Raw genomic sequence first — 16,178 nt, 5'->3', positions numbered from 1 at the left:
CATTATTCTTAGTGCCTATGAACCCATCTTAATAAATGTCAAGATCACAACTGAATCTGGAGCAGAGTAAGCCAGGGACCATTACTCTGCTTGGTGGAGCCAGGAGGCATGGCTTTTGAGTAGGAATTTGGTGATAGGTTAAAGAAGTTAAAGTTAATTTTTTTTTTAAGCAACGAGATACAGCATAAGATCAGTGGTTCTCAACCTTCTGGCCCTTTAAATACAGTTCCTCATGTTGTGACCCAACCATAAAATTATTTTCGTTGCTACTTCATAACTGTAATGTTGCTACTGTTATGAATCGTAATGTAAATATCTAATATGCAGGATGGTCTTAGGCGACCCCTGTGAAAGGGTCGTTCAACCGCCAAAGGGGTCGCGACCCACAGGTTGAGAACCGCTGGCATAAGTGATTAATCAGGTGAGTAACATGATGATTTTTATAGTCAGGAATAAAACTCTGACATCAATGTAGAGAAACACACAGCAACAGATAATACAATTGGAAATAGGCAAAGGTTGCAGGTTTAATCCCTGGTCAGAATAAGTGGAACAACAAATCGATGTCCGATGTCTGTTTGTCTGTCTGTCTCTCTCTCCCTCTCTCTTTGTCTCCATCCCTCTCTCTCTAAAAAACATTCAATAAATAAAAAGGTTTAAAAGAAATCTGTAATAGCTCAAGATAAGAGGTTTAGAGAACTTTAATTGAGATGGTAACAGTGGAAATGAAGAAAAATACCAAAAAAAAAAAAAAAAGAGTTCATGCTTACTATTGGAATATTCTGGGTAAGGGCTTCAAATGCTGGTGTTACGAAATCAAATCTGGTCTCTGGACATTCATCACTCACCACGCCTTCAATGTAGTAGACGCGAACATCATACCTTGATGTTAACAAAATGTTGCAAGGGTAGCGTCCAGGACAGAGAGGAGCAAATTTTAAAGGAACTGAAAAAGATCCTTCTGGAACTATCAAAATAATTGAAAAATAAATTAATCATTTTAAATGGCATAAATCCCAAGATTCTTTTTGGGGTAATCTAGAAGACACTAGGTGATGCCTAGGTAACACACTACCCCTAAATCTTCAGGGCATAACAAGCAAGTTTATTTATCAATGACAGATAGGTCATTGATAGGTCAAAGGAAGGTCTAATCCATAAAGTCACTCAGGGACTCATGTTGTAAAAGATAGCACTATGTTGCAGCAGTACCATCAGAAATACCTCTTCTCCTTCCCTGACAGATCAGGGGAAGAGTGGCTAGAAGTTTGCTGAGGACTTTTCAGTACTCAGCCCCAAATTGCCACATATTACATTTAGTTGGCCAGAACCAGTTGCACTGCTTTATCTAATTGAATGGGAACTGAGAAATGAGACAGAAATATGGAATATTTGGTAAGTATTGTTATTATTGTTTCCCAGATTTCCATGACTTATGGGTGATCTGTCCCATAACAAGCAAAATAATTTGCAACTTGACTAGCAGATAGAAATAATTTTTTCATAGTTAATAACCTAGGACAGTCCAATTAATACTCCTCATAACACCTTGTTATAAAATTTACCTTAAGTTAATAAGTAATATCATTTCTTATGGTGGGTAGGCTATCTATGCTGTTCCTTTCCTTCCAAGCAATATTACCTTTTCTCATATCAGCATATTTTTTATTTTCCATGAAATGACAAAGCAGTTATAAAAAATTCTCTCAATCTTAAAGTAAGATGCAGTATAAGAACATAATACAAATTTCACTGCTTATGCCAATGTATTAATAGATGAAAAAGAAATGATAGAAATATATTTAGAATCCTAATTCTGCAAAGAATTTCTCGCAAACCAAGAAAACAAATCAAGCTATCAACTAATGGACTAGACAAGTATTATGACATTAATTGGCTATAAATTTCATTGACTCACATTTAACACCTCAAATGTTAAAAAAAGCAAACTTGTTTTCAAATATGCTGAAGTTTGTACACCACAGTCCTTAATAATCCATTGGCCAAAGCAAGACACATGGCCAAAACCAGGATCAACAAGGGAGGAAACATTTACATAAAACATGCATATAGGCAGACAGGATCCAGTTGGGCTTTTACTGACACAATCTAACTTGCCTTAACTACAATGGATGATACATGTATAAAACTAGTGAGGTGAAAGATGCAATCAACTGAGAGTTTAAAATCCTATTTTCTAGACTGGCTGGCATGCTCAGTGGGTAAGCATTGATCTATGAATGGGAAGGTCATGGTTCAATTCTAAAAGCGCATGCAGGGGTTGCAAGCTTGATCCCCAGTGTGGGGCGTGCAGGAGGCAGCCAATGGATGATTCTCTCATTATTGATGTTTCTCTCTCTCCCTCTCCCTTTCTCTCTGAAATCAAAATATATTTTAAAATTCTATTTTCCAGCTTTAGTTTCTCTCCTGCACTGTGTCACCTTGGGCAATGAACTTAGACTTTTTTTACAACTCAATTTCTCAATCTGTTAAAATCAAAGAGTGAGATTTGATCAGTAGCTTTCAAGCATTTTAGTTTTTGGTTTTGAGATCCTGTCTATGAACAATACCGAAGAAGACAGAATCTCCACATACAAAACAAATTAACATAAAGGATAAAAAGCTAGAACTCCAATTCATGTCCACACCTCCATATAACTAAACCAAAGTACTTTAAAAGAATGTTATGGATCTATAGAATATAATTTGATGAATCTATCTCTTAGGTTTCTCTATGCATCAGAAATGTGAAGGAGGCTAAATACTGTAGTGAATTTATCATTATCTTCCATAGTTAATTATCTAAGTATATTATAGGCAAACAGCTATATTTATATGAATTCATTTATATAAATTAATTTACAATAGATATTTATTTGTTCTAAAATCATGTATGAGTATATTTTCAGATAATATTTTAGTGTATTTGCTAATCCCACTTTCATCTACTACGGGAAAGTTTTAATCTAGACTTTTTTTTCTTATTCTATAAATAAGAAGACAAACACTTGTTAATTGGAATTTTATCCATTTTAGAAACTTTATTATGTTCTTATCAGCACATCTGCCTCATAAATACTCTGGTAAAGAGAGTGATAGATTCATTGTGTACTAATAATTGCTCATTACTGAGTTTCTTCATGTAATATCAAACACATGAAGTGTGCCATAGATTTCACATTTAAAAAAAAGAAAAGCAGTCATCAATTAGAAATATTAGAGTGTTTTATTTCTTTATTTTTTAAAAAAATCTTTATTGTTGAGAGTATTACAGATACCCCCCATCTTTCCCCATTGACCTCCTCCACTGGGTTCCTGCTCAGCCCCAGACCTTCACCACCCTATTTTCTGTGTCCATAGGTAATAAATATATGCATATAAGTTCCTTGGTTAATCTCTTCGCACCACCCCCCACCTTCCCTCTGAGATTCGTCAGTCTATTCCATGTTTCCATGCCTCTGATTCCATTTTATTCATCAGTTTATTTTTGTTCATTAAGTTTCTTATTCGTTTATTTTGATTTTTAGATTCAATTGTTGATATTTATTGACATTTTATTGTTCATATATGTGATCTTCTTTTTTTTTTTCCTTCTCTTTCTTCCTCTTCTTAAAGAATACCCTTCAACATTTCATGTAATACTGGTTTGGTGTTTGAACTCCTTGGATGTGTCTTGGTGTGGGCCTCTTTGGATTCCTCTTGTCTGGGACTCTTTGCACTTCCTGGACTTGTAAGTCTATTTCTTTCACCAGGTAGGGGAAGTATTCTGGCATTATTTCCTCAAATAGCTTTCAATACCTTGCTCTCTCTCTTCCCCTTCTGCCACCCCCATAATGCAAATGTTGGTATGCTTAAAGTTGTCCCAGAAGCGCCTTACACTATCTTCATATTTTTGGATTCTTTTTTCTTTTTTCTCTTCTTATTGAGAGTTTTTTACCTCTTTATATTACAAATTGTTGGTTTGATTCTGGGAATCCTGTACTCTACTGCTGAATTCCTGTAAATACTTCTTTATTTCAGTTAATATATGCTTAATTTCTGACTGGTTCTTATTCATGTCTTTGAAATTCTCACTAAGATCCTTGAGGGTCTCACTGAGTCCCTTGAAGCTCCCATGAAGATCCTTGAGCAACCTTATAACCATTGTTTTGAACTCTGTATCCAATAGTTTGCTTGCTTCCATTTCCTTCATTTGTGACATGTTTCTTTGTCTCCCCATTTTTGCTGCTTCCCTGTATTTGTTTCTAAGTATTAGTTAGAACTGCTATGTCTCCTGGAATTGGTAAAGTAGTCTTGTATAATAGGTGTCCTTTAGAGCCCAGTGGCTCAGCCTCCCCAGCCACATGAGCTGGGTACTCCAGGTGCACCCCTGTGTGGGCTGTGAGCACAGTCTTGTAGTTGAGTCTTGATTGCTGTTGGTGTCACTGGGAGAAATTGACCTCTAGGCCAATTGGTTGTGAGGATCAGCTGCAACTACAGTGGAAGAGCTGCTGTGCAGGAGACACCCCTATGGAGCAGGACTTGCTTCAGGGGGGCTTTGTTGCTCACTGAGTCTTCCCCTTTAGTGTGCTGCTTGTGGATGCGTACAGTTGTAATTTGGTATGGTCTGAAGCTTTCCACTGGGTGCACTGGCTTTGGGACCTCCTAGGAGGTGCAAAGTCAGTGACTGCCTGGGGCCACCCAGCAGAAACTACAGAGAGATCTATAGATAGCTGCTACTTGTATTGGGCTTGAAAATATCCAGGTGAGGCCCAGCTGTGAAGCAAGGCAGGCTGGTATTAGTGCCCAGTCTTGGGCCTCTTAGTGAGAGCTATTGGGTACACTGACTTGAGCTGCTGATTTTATAAGAGATTTTAGGAAAGTCTGAAGCCTGAATCAGGACAGGCTGTTCATATGGAAAAGCTGCTGCAAACAGCTTGGGTGGGGCTGCAAATTGCATGGGGCAGGGTCTCAGGGAATCACCATGGCAGAGGGAACAGTGTGAGCCAAGCTGATGGAAACTCAGATATGGCTGCCAGTTGATCTACAATGGGGGAGGTCCCAGCACAGGAACAAGGACCTCCACGAGTACCCCATTCTGGGAGAAAGCCACTCCCGAGTTCCTCTTGAGACAATCCAGTTCCTCTCCAAATGTCCCAGGTTCCTTTCAAGCCTCAGCCCCAGCACTGGAGCCCAAAGAGATGGAGTAAGCCTCCGTAAGTACATGTCACTCAGCCACAATCCCCGCTGGTTTTTACAGTTGCAAGTTATGGGGACTTCTCTTCCTAGCTCTGGAACCCTATGCTGAGGGGTCTGGTGTGGGGCTGGAACCCCTTGTTCTTCACGGGAGTCCTCCACAGCTGAGATATCCCTTCAGATTAAAAGAACACCACACTTGGGTGTTGATCAGCACATTCTATGCCTCCACCCTTCCCACCAGTCTCAATGTGCTTTCTTCTTTACTTCTCTAGTTGTAGGACTTCCATTCAGCCAGATTTCAGGAAGTTCTGAATGATGGTTGTTCTGTATTTTAGTTGTAATTTTGATGTGGTTGTGGGAGGCAGCGAGTACCAGAGTTTACTTATGCTGCCATCTTGGTTCTCCGTTTGATTTGTTTTATAAAATATTTTCATTAGAAGTGTAGTATATCATCTACTCAAGAAAACCATTTTCTGAAAAGGTTTTAGCTGCTTATATTATCAATGTTATTATAATAGTCAATAAAATGACAATAATTTAAAATGATAAAGACTCATACTAATTATGAACAGGTTCAATTTTTGAAATATTGGTTGAAATGGCATTTATCACTTCAATAGAGGCTGAACTGTTTTGCTTTCTATCACCAGGAAGATCTATTCTATAATAATATAATATTTAAGGGTGAAAAGAGAAGAAAATATTGGGAAAGGGATAAACAAGAAAAGAAGGAAGGAGGATAAAAATAAAGGATGGACATAGAAATTAGAAAAGGAGCATTTGGGAGATTCTAAGAGAATGGCATGTGACCTTGTCCCCTGACCAACTCCAAAGGGCCAAGAGCACTGGACTTCTCTCCCCCATGAAGTTTCTAAGTATCTGCAAGCAGAAAAGATGGCTCTTCAGTTCCCTGTCAAATTTTGTTGAAAGGCAATACCTGTACATCCTCGCAGGTGACCTGAAGCACAGGAAAAAGGCCACAGAAAGGTATCAAAATACTGAAGTAAGGGCAGGAATTGCCATTATTTTTTCCAGCACAGCCTAGTTAGACTTAAAAGGTACAGGAATACATAATCTGATTGTGTTGGTCAGATCTAGTAAGGTCTTACTAATAATGTTCTGTCTGCTGGGCCTCTCAATTATTGAGAGATGTATAATAAATTCTCCCACTCTAATTGTGGATATGTTCATTTTTCTTCCATATGTGCCAATTTTTGCTTTATACATTTAGAGATTATGTGGTTAGGTGAAAAAAAGTTTGAAATTATTCTGTACATTGGATTATTCTTTTTGCATTAATACTTTTATTTGCCTTGAAATTCACTTATTCAAATATTAATATATTTATGTCTGCTATTTTTAAAAAAATACTTAGTATAGGTTTTTGGATATTTTACCAGGTAATTTTGTAAAAAGCATAAAGCTGCATTTGACTTTCCATTGTGAAAATATCAACTTTCCTAGTTTAGCTGGTGTATATATATCCTGATTAATTATATATTTGTGTTTAATATTTCATTTTGTTTCTCTTTACTATATCTCTTCTTTAGTTCTCTGTTTTTGTATTCTATTGAACTTATCAAGTTTTCTTTATTTCCTTTTATGCATTTTACTGGTTTAGAAATTATACATTAATTCTCTATTTTTTTTGGTTTTCCAAAATTTTCAGCATTCATACTTTATATTAAAACTAGAGGCCTAGTGCACAACATTCGTGCACTGGGGGGGGGGGATCCCTCAGCCCAGCCTGTGCCCACTCGCAGTCCGGAACCCCTCGAGGGATGTCTGGCAGGCAGACATCCCCCAAAGAGTCCTTAGCGCTGCCATGGAGGTGGGAGAGGCTCCTGCCACTGCTGCTGCGCTCACCAGTCGTGAGCCTGGCTCAGGACTTCTGGCTGAGTGGCGCTCCCCCTGTAGTAGCACCACTCAGCCAGAAGCCAGGCTTGCTGTTCCTTAGCGCTGCTTCGGAGGTGGGAGAGGCTCCTGCCACCGCTACTGTGCCAGCCGTGAGCCCAACTTCTGGCTGAGCAGCACTCCCCCTGTGGGAGCGCACTGACCACCAGGGAGAAGCTCCTGTGTTGAGTGTCTGCCCCCTGGTGGTCAGTGCTCATCATAGCTACTGGTCATTCCGCCGTTCAGCCTATTTGCATATTAGGGTTTTATTATATAGGATGTCTTAAAATAGCTCAAAACTGTTCTCTCCAAATATAAGAATTTTACATTGCCTATAACCTATTCCTTATAAAATTAAAATTACTGTCTAGTGGTTGAGTTTTCTGTTTTGATAATGCTTGATTTATTTATTATTATTTCCATAGCCAATGCTAATTGAAATTTACCCACATTTACGGATTATTTTATTAACCACTGTTCTTGGATCCCAATTATTTCTTCTGAATTCACTTTCATTCACCAATAAGTCAATCCTCCAGTTGTTTTTATAGCAAATATCTGTGAGTTTTAAATTATCTCAATTTCACTGTTGGATTGAAAATATTTTTATATCAACTTTATTCTTGAGTGACAGTTTACTGGGATTTAAAAATCTACAGTGTCAGTTAATTTGCTTCAGCACTATAATTCCATTGTCTTCTGGTTTCCATTGTTATTGCCGGTAATTCTGCCTTAAGTATAATTTTTTGTTCCTGTGAAAATGTCTTTTTCTCTTGTTGTTCACAATTTCTTGTCTTTGCCATTATGTTATTACACTATACCACATTTAGATGTCACTCTTTTATTTTCTAGCATTAATACAATTGCTTATGCCTTTTCTTTTCTTGTTTGCTCCAATAAATAGTAGAGAGTTACCTTTCCTAAGTGGTCACTGTAAAGAGTCCCATTCCCCTTTAACTTTGCAATGATCTCTCAGATCTAAATGTGGAGGTAGCTCAATGCATACCCTTGAGCCAATTTCCTACATCAAAAAATTATCCAGTTATTAGATGTAGGCAGGATGTTTTCTTACATTTACTGGCAGTTTTCAAATAATCTAGGTGACAATTTAAATTTTAGAAAATTGCACTGTCTTCCTGCTATGGATTAACTCTCACCCCACCAATAACATTCAGCACAAAAACTTGGACTCTTCCCATCTCTGCCACCAGCACCTGATTCCACACATCTCTGATAGAATGATGGTCCTCCACATTTTCTCCTCCAGTTATAGTCGTTTTAAGTCCAGGGAAGGGGGTTGCCTTTGCAAGAGGGATGCAAACAGAGAAGTATTGATGAATTGCCATCTTGAAAATTATTTCACATATATTCATTCATTAGGAAAATATTTTAAAACCTCTACTATGTGCCAGGAGGGATACAATAAGGAGGCAGCTTCCTAGTTTTCTGGTAGGTGCAGATAATAAATTTCTGAGGAAAAGGCAGATCTTAGAACTAGATGGTTTGCTTTCTATAGCAGCATTATGTTTTAATTGAGCATGAGTCTGCAGAAGTTATTCAATGTGTTTTCCAATCGGGCCACAACAGCTTAGTAATCATTGGGAATTTCTCATAGGATTTATGTAAATAGGTAACTTATCTTTTCTTTCCATTGCCATTGAATTTTTGAATTTCTTTATGTCTTCATGGATCATTTAATGGAAAATTAAGAGAGAGCTTATCATGGAGTTGTAGCTTGACAGTATTCTAAGTGAGAAGTTTTTATTTTCATATAATTTTTTAAGATGATAAAATTTCCAAAAGAAAAGAATTAAAATAAGATTTTCCTTTCTAATTAACACCTCTGTGGGGGAAGGAAGCCAGGGATTGCTAGTAGCAAATTAACTTTGTGCTTTGCAGTTTCAAGTCTGAATACCAGGAACTTTCTCTGTCTTATATTAAAAATAAAATGTTTTGTAGAGAGTTGATTTTAAGTTCTTGCATACTGATTTACTAAGTGTGCAAATTAGTTTGAATGAGTTGTTAGCAAGCCAATAAACAGCATATTCTCTAGAACTTAAACTAGGAGGATAAGGCTTCTACAATTTTTTTTTTATTAAATGCCTCTTTAAATGTATTATTGCAGAGCATATGTTCACCTTTGAAAACCTATACAAAGAAGACACTGTTTAAAAGTTCACTTTCTTTTTTTCTGGCAGGATTTATGTCCATAGAAATAAAACAATAAAAGGCAAAGTAAGGTATATCTTACATTAAAATTATGAGAATAAATTATGAGAATAAAGTAAGGTATATCATACATTAAAATTATGAGAATAAAGAATATACAAAGTCTCTAATATTACAATTATGTGGACTAGGTTATAGCGAATTATTTGACTGAAAGTATATATTTTTTGATAATACAGGCAAGACACAGTCATTTCTCATTATTGCATGGTGCAGCATAGAAAGAGCCTGGAACTTGCAAAAATATAAAACAAAAACCCTCAAATGTTAGGACAGGACACATTGGCAACTGAACAAGCTGTAAACTCTGACTGCGGGAAGACACATAGGGAAAGGCACCCAGATGACAAAGACATATTTGTCAAACAACAGTTATGACTGAGATTTTCAAAAGACTGAAGTCAAATGATAATCAGGTACTTGGCCTAGGGAAGAGAGGAATAGGTCGGGTTGATGTCAGAGGCCAATTGCAGTCAAAAAAAGCCCCAAGATCCTAAGTTCAGGGGCAAGAGTTTTGTTAGAGGGTCTTGGGTTGTCTACAGCAAGATGGATGACAGACAGGTAAAGCATACCAGTGCCCAGGGAGGGAGTCTGGCAACCACAAGCTTGGGTTTAAGATATAGAGTAGAATCTTATGCCTGTACTGGACCACACAGGACAGAGGGAGATGCATCACAACTATGGGAACATATGAACAAGGAGCCAGCGCTGCCAGATTTGATGCTGAAATAGTACTCATGTGAGTGCGAAGATAACACAGGGAGACTGGCGGTCAGTACAGATGGGCTACTGGATCCCAGGTCTGCAATGAGAACTGGCTCAGAGACTGGGGAAGAGGCACATCAGCAGAGAAGGTAGGGGAAAGGGAAAGAAACTGAATATTGTCTACATTGAAAGCTGCTGACAATGTAGCTAGTAGAATTCTTTAAAATATTGACAGTAAGACAACACTGCGGTATGAGATATATTTTACCCTGAGATTCCCCTAGTTCCCACCACCTCTGTCCTACCATCCAGGTTTCTCTGACTGAGAATGGCCTGTAACTTCCTGCAGAACTAAGGGAGCCAACCCCTTGGCTGCTGTGCCACAGACAGGTAGAGAATTTCTGGCTCCTCTTGCCATAGTACGGCATGGTACCTGGCAGTCCATGGGGCCAGAGAATGCCACCTTGCCGCCTAGGACCATGATTTCCATGGTGTGAAATCAAGCAAACAAGACAGGTGACAGGAGGTGAATATGAAGATCAAATCTTTCCTTCCTCTGTCATATGGATTACTCAGGGGCCTTTCTTTCCAAATAGCTTTTCCAAAAATGACACCTGCCGAACGATCTGTTGGAGCATATGCCCTTCATGGAGGTAATTGGTGGACACTGAGGTAGCAGCTCATGCATGATTCCTTGCTTTGCTTCCAGTTCTTCCCTTCCTTGTTTCTCTTTTTTCTCACTCTCATTGCCCTGAACCTGCACCTCCCAAGTAAAGCATGACTATTTCATTTTAGCCTCAGGCTTCATTTTTTAGGGAACTAAGACAATTACTTACCCAAGAATAACGGACAGTGTGACTATTTTATGCAGCACACAGCATAATGCAAACAGCAATAGACAAAGTACTTAGTAAACTTTAGTGATTACTCAGGAGACTTGACGTGACCTCTTCCTTCCATGGCCTCCTGAAGGGACTGAGATTTTCTGGGCCTGACTTTCTCCATTTGTAAACTGGAGACAGCTATGCTGTGCAGCAGTGCTTCCCCAACTCTAACATGCGGATTAATTACGGCAGTGATCTGAAGGGGAGCTTTTAAAATACAGGTTCCTAGACCTCTTCCAACCTGGGAATGATTAAGCAAGTCTAGAGTGGGCCTAGAATCTGTACTTTATCAAAGGTACCCAGGTGCCACTGACGTACATACAGCCAGGGTTGGTAAACACTGGCAATGTGGAAAGAACATAGACTTTGGATTCTAGTTTTCTGAATCCACTTTTATTTATAAGTGTCAGAAACCCCACTGAAACAAGCAGGAGCCACAGATGTAATTTATTGGCTCATACAAAGGGAATGACCACCTTTACAACGAGACATCCAGAAATCATGAGATGAAATCATGAGATGTCATCATTCTTTCTCTGCCTTTTGACTTGGCTTTTCTCTGTGGTGACCTCATTCTTGGAGACTCTCCTTGTTTACCCTTGCTTATCCTATCAGCTTAGCCAACCTGGCAGAAAAAAATAAAAAGCCATCCATTGGCCAAAATGGACTCTCCCTGAATCAACTATGATCACCTCAAGCCCTGAAACAATTTCTGTAACCAGGTGAATAAACACTCCAATAACCTTAAAGCTAAGTAGATAAGCACTTGGCCATTTGAATTGCAGATCAGGATTATTATATGTCCAATTGCTGTCATTTTCACTAGACTCTATGCTTCCTGAGGACAAGAACTTAGCCTGATTTCTTCTCCACTGAATCCTTTAAAAAACAAAGCTGAGTGAATGAAACCCTTTTTAATCTTCAATAAAATATAATAACATTTCTAAAACAATAAGTTTTAAAAAAATAACAAAACATATTAAAGAATGGAAGAGGCACAAATATTACATTTAAACTAGCAATTCTTATGAGAAGTAATTAAATGAAATGCAACACAACTTAGATGTATACAGATATAGAGTATCAACTAAGTTATTTTTATATATGAGCTCACATATAGAATGCCCAGAGAAGTCGATCCAAGCTATCAATCCTTCACAGAAATTCTTTCCTAACTTTTCCAGTAAGCATTTTCAGTTCTGTCTCTTCATATTTAGTTTTGTCGGAATCACACAATTATAGCTCAATTATTCTGGTAAAGATTTATATATTATTGTATAGCATCCATCTCAAAAATCACGATGCTAACTACAAGTCTAAAAGTCTGTTTTTCTGAGAAGTATCAAGGACATTGGTTGGAAATAAAATGAGAAGAAAAACATGACATTTCTAAAAGGGATTTCAGACAGAAGGGAGAAACTCGGCATTCTATTCGGGTTATAACCCCCATAGGTGGGGGAAAAAAAGAACCAGAGAATAGTTAACCTGATATGGAAAGAGATGGGAGGGACATTCTCAGCAGTTTGATCATTTGGCCACCATAGAGGCTGCTTGGATTGAGGCCACATTACAAGAGTACATGACTCAATTTTCTGACTCAGCCAAGAAGTCTGTGAGCAGTGACATGATATATCATTGTCAATTGAGGACAATCCTTTAATCAATAGGACGGGCCCTGTACCTAGATGTATGATTAGGGAAGGAGAACAAAAGATACAGTTATTGCTCCAAAACACATTCTCCAAATCTAATAATGCATATCAATCACTGAGATTAGGATACAAAGCATTACAGAAAGCCCAGTAATCAATAAAATATAAATCTCAATGGTGATGTTAGCATAGGTAGCTAGATATTAATAAAGGAAGGGAACAAAAGGAATTAGTCATTATTAAGCATAATCAACTGGGGAGCATGAGCCTGCTTGCTTCACCAGGAAATTACAGCTTCACACTCCCCAGAAACCACCAGACATTCCCCAAAGATGGAACAGAACAATAAAGAGGGAGGTAGGCACATGCACAATTGGAGCCAAGATGGCAACCAGAAGGCTGAATACTTTTTACTGAAACAATATTACTGAAGTCAAAATTTGGATTAAATTCTCATGTGGCTAGTCATAATTCTCTGTGCTACAACCACTTATAGAACATCTAACTAACTAGTTTTCAAAAAAGTAATAACCAGAGTTACAAGAGAGAATGAAAGAACGAACCACAGAAGAGTGGGAACCATACTGAAAAAGCCATTCAAAGCATTTGGCCCAAGGATGGCTGGCAAACACTAGGGACAATTTTCCACCATCAAAGTTCTAAAACGCAGGGACCTTTTTTATTGTGTTCACTGCTCTACCTCTGGTGCCTAAACACTGCTTGCACACAGTAAGCTCTCAATAAATATTTGTTGAATAATGTGTCCCATCATCTGGCATCTTAATTAAAGGGGCTGAGGACATATGTTCAAGATAGGATTCTGCCACTAACTACTTGATTCTAGTTTGTTTATTTAATCCATCTGTTTAATTTCCTCATCAATAAATTGTGGACATTGAAATAAATCAGTGGTTTCCAAACTGTATTTATCGGAGCCCCAATCTTATGAGAATCTGCTTTGAACCACTGCTGGGGATACAACAGGAGGTGGGGAAGGGCAAGCAAACAGAGTTCTGGAGTATCTTCTCTGGTTTTGAACAGAGAAGCTTTACATTGATCTAATTTACATATTGTGTGATTCATAATATTTCAACCTGCCTCCCAAACATCTATTGTTATTGGGATTTTTTAGGCAGTTATTTTTTAATGATTGATTTTGAGATAGAAAGGGAGAGAGAGAGGGAAACATTGATTAGTTGTTTCACCTATTTATGCATTCATTGGTTGATTGTTGTATGTGCCCTGACCAGGGATCGAACACACCACCTTAGCATATAAGGATGATGCTCTAACCGTTTGAGCTACCCAGACACGGCATATTATTATTGTTAATACACTCGATCAATGGGTCAAGAAAAATCTGGGGAAATTAGAACACACTTTAATATTAATGAAAATGAATATAAATATACAAAAATGTATGGGATTCAGCAAAACCAGGGCTTAAGGAAAATGTATAGCTATGAATGCCTATAACAAAAAAGAAAAAAATTTGAAATCAATAACCTAAAAAATAAAACTTCTACTTTAAGATATTGGAGGGAGGGGGGAGAAGAGCAACCTAAAGAAAGTAGAATTAAAAAATAATAAATATTGAAGGAGAAATTAATGATATTGAAAAGAAAAAACTATACTAGAGAATATCACTGAAACCAAAAGCTAGTTCTTTGTAAAAATCAACTAAATTAACAAAACTGCCTAATGGACCCCCCCCCCCCACACACACACAAACAAAAAAGAAGAAGAAAATATTCAAATTTTAGACTCAGAAACAAAAGTAGGGGCATAACTTTTGCCTTTCAGATATGAAACGAAATATGAGAGAATGCTGTAAACAAGCAGAGGTCAAAAATTAGATAACTTGCCTGGTCAGTGTGGCTCAGTGTTTGAGTATCGACCTATGAACCAGGAGGTCACAGTTCAATTCCCGGTCAGGTCACATGCCTGGGTTATGGGCTCAATCCCCAGTAGGGGGTGAGAAAGAGGCAGCTGATAGATGATCCTTTCTCATCATTGATACTTCTATCACTCTCTCCCTCTCCCTTCCTTTCTCTGAAATCAATAAAAAAAATTAGATAACTTAAATGGCACAAACTAGAAATACTAGTAGATGAGAACTTCCTCAACCTCATAGAGTGCATCTATGAAAAACCTACAGCTATCATGACACAATGATTAAAGACTGGATTTTATTCCTAAATTCAGGAAAAAGACAAGGATGTACCCTCTTATCATTTATATTTAATGCTGTCCTAAAGGTATTAACCTGATAAATTAGGTAAGGAAAAGAAATAAAAACAATTTACTTCAGAAGGGAAGATGTAAGAATAGCTCTCTCTCTATATATAGAAAATCCTAAAGAACCCAGTATAACATAGAATTTTAAAAATCCAGTTAAAAAATTAGTTCTGCAAAGTTGTATAATATAACCTCAGTATTAAAATCAATTCTATTTCTGTACATTGTAATAAATAATACAAGTAAGAAATTAAGAAAATTACATTTACAGTGTTAGCATAAAGAATAAAATACTTAATAATACACTGAAGAAATGAAGTACATGACTTACACTGTTAAAACTACAAAACTGTCAAAAATTAAGGAATATCTTTGGAGAAAAGGAGAAAAAACACTGCATGGTCATGAATCAGAAGACTTAACATTGTTAAGATGACAGTCCTCCCCAAATTTATCTATAGATTCAATGCAATACCCATCAGAATTCCAGATGGCTTGTTTATAAAAATTGACAAGTTGATTTCAAAATCAATATGAAATTGTGAGGATGTAAGAACGAAAACAATATCATTCCAAAAGAATATTGTAGCAGGGCTTCACAATTTCTGATTTCAAAACTTTCTACAAAGAAACAATAATTTTAAGTGTCATGTGGATAGACATATAGATCTATAGGATATAGAGAATTCAAAAATAAAAGATGTATCTATGGTCAATTAATTTTAATAAGGGTGCCAAGATCATTTAATGCATAAAGAATAGTGTATTCAAAAACAGTGAGGACACAGGTAGATAGCCCACATGTAAAAGAATGAAGTTGGACCCCTACTTCAAACAATATACAAATGGTAAATAAAAGTGGGTCAACAATCTAAATTCAAGAACTAAAGCTATAAAAATCTTAGAAGAAAACAGAGGTCTAAATCTTCATGACCTTGAATTTGGCAATGGAATCATAGATATAATATCAAAAGCAGAGCAATAAGAACAAAAAATACATAAATTTAAAGTCATCACATTTTAAAACTTTTTGCTTCAAAGGATACTATCAAGAGAGTGAATAGACAACCAACAGAATGAGAAAAAAATATTTGCAAATCATCTATCTGAGGTTACTGTATTTAGAATAGAGACAAAACACTTGCCACTCAATAATAAAAAGAAAACCCAACTTTAAAAAATGGGCAAATGATCTGAATACACATTTTCAAGATGGCTAATAAACATGTGGGAAGATGCGCAACACCTCAGATCTCTTAGGAAAGCAAAGTGAACAGGTTATCCTGTACCTTATGATTTTTAACCATTATTTTAAATATAGAAATATTTTATAGTTAACACAAAACCATAGGAAAATATAAAATGAAAACAAAACCATAATTAGCAATAACATATTTTA

General features: G+C 37.0%; 1 protein-coding gene across 1 annotated transcript in view; it reads right to left on the bottom strand.

Annotated features, from left to right (window-relative positions):
* The window catches only part of CFAP47 (cilia and flagella associated protein 47), a 429,694-nt gene that overhangs the window by 113,302 nt on the left and 300,214 nt on the right, over window positions 1–16,178 (bottom strand). Inside the window, 3 exon segments of the mRNA XM_014549721.1 lie at window positions 771–967; window positions 2,462–2,480; window positions 4,822–4,832. Coding sequence (XP_014405207.1) covers window positions 771–967; window positions 2,462–2,480; window positions 4,822–4,832 — 227 coding nt within the window.

This window comes from Myotis brandtii, unplaced genomic scaffold, assembly GCF_000412655.1.
Source record: "Myotis brandtii unplaced genomic scaffold, ASM41265v1 scaffold568, whole genome shotgun sequence".
Lineage (NCBI taxonomy): Eukaryota > Metazoa > Chordata > Mammalia > Chiroptera > Vespertilionidae > Myotis > Myotis brandtii.
The sequence above is the reverse complement of the archived record's forward strand: the minus strand, read 5'-3'. Positions and strand labels throughout refer to the sequence as shown.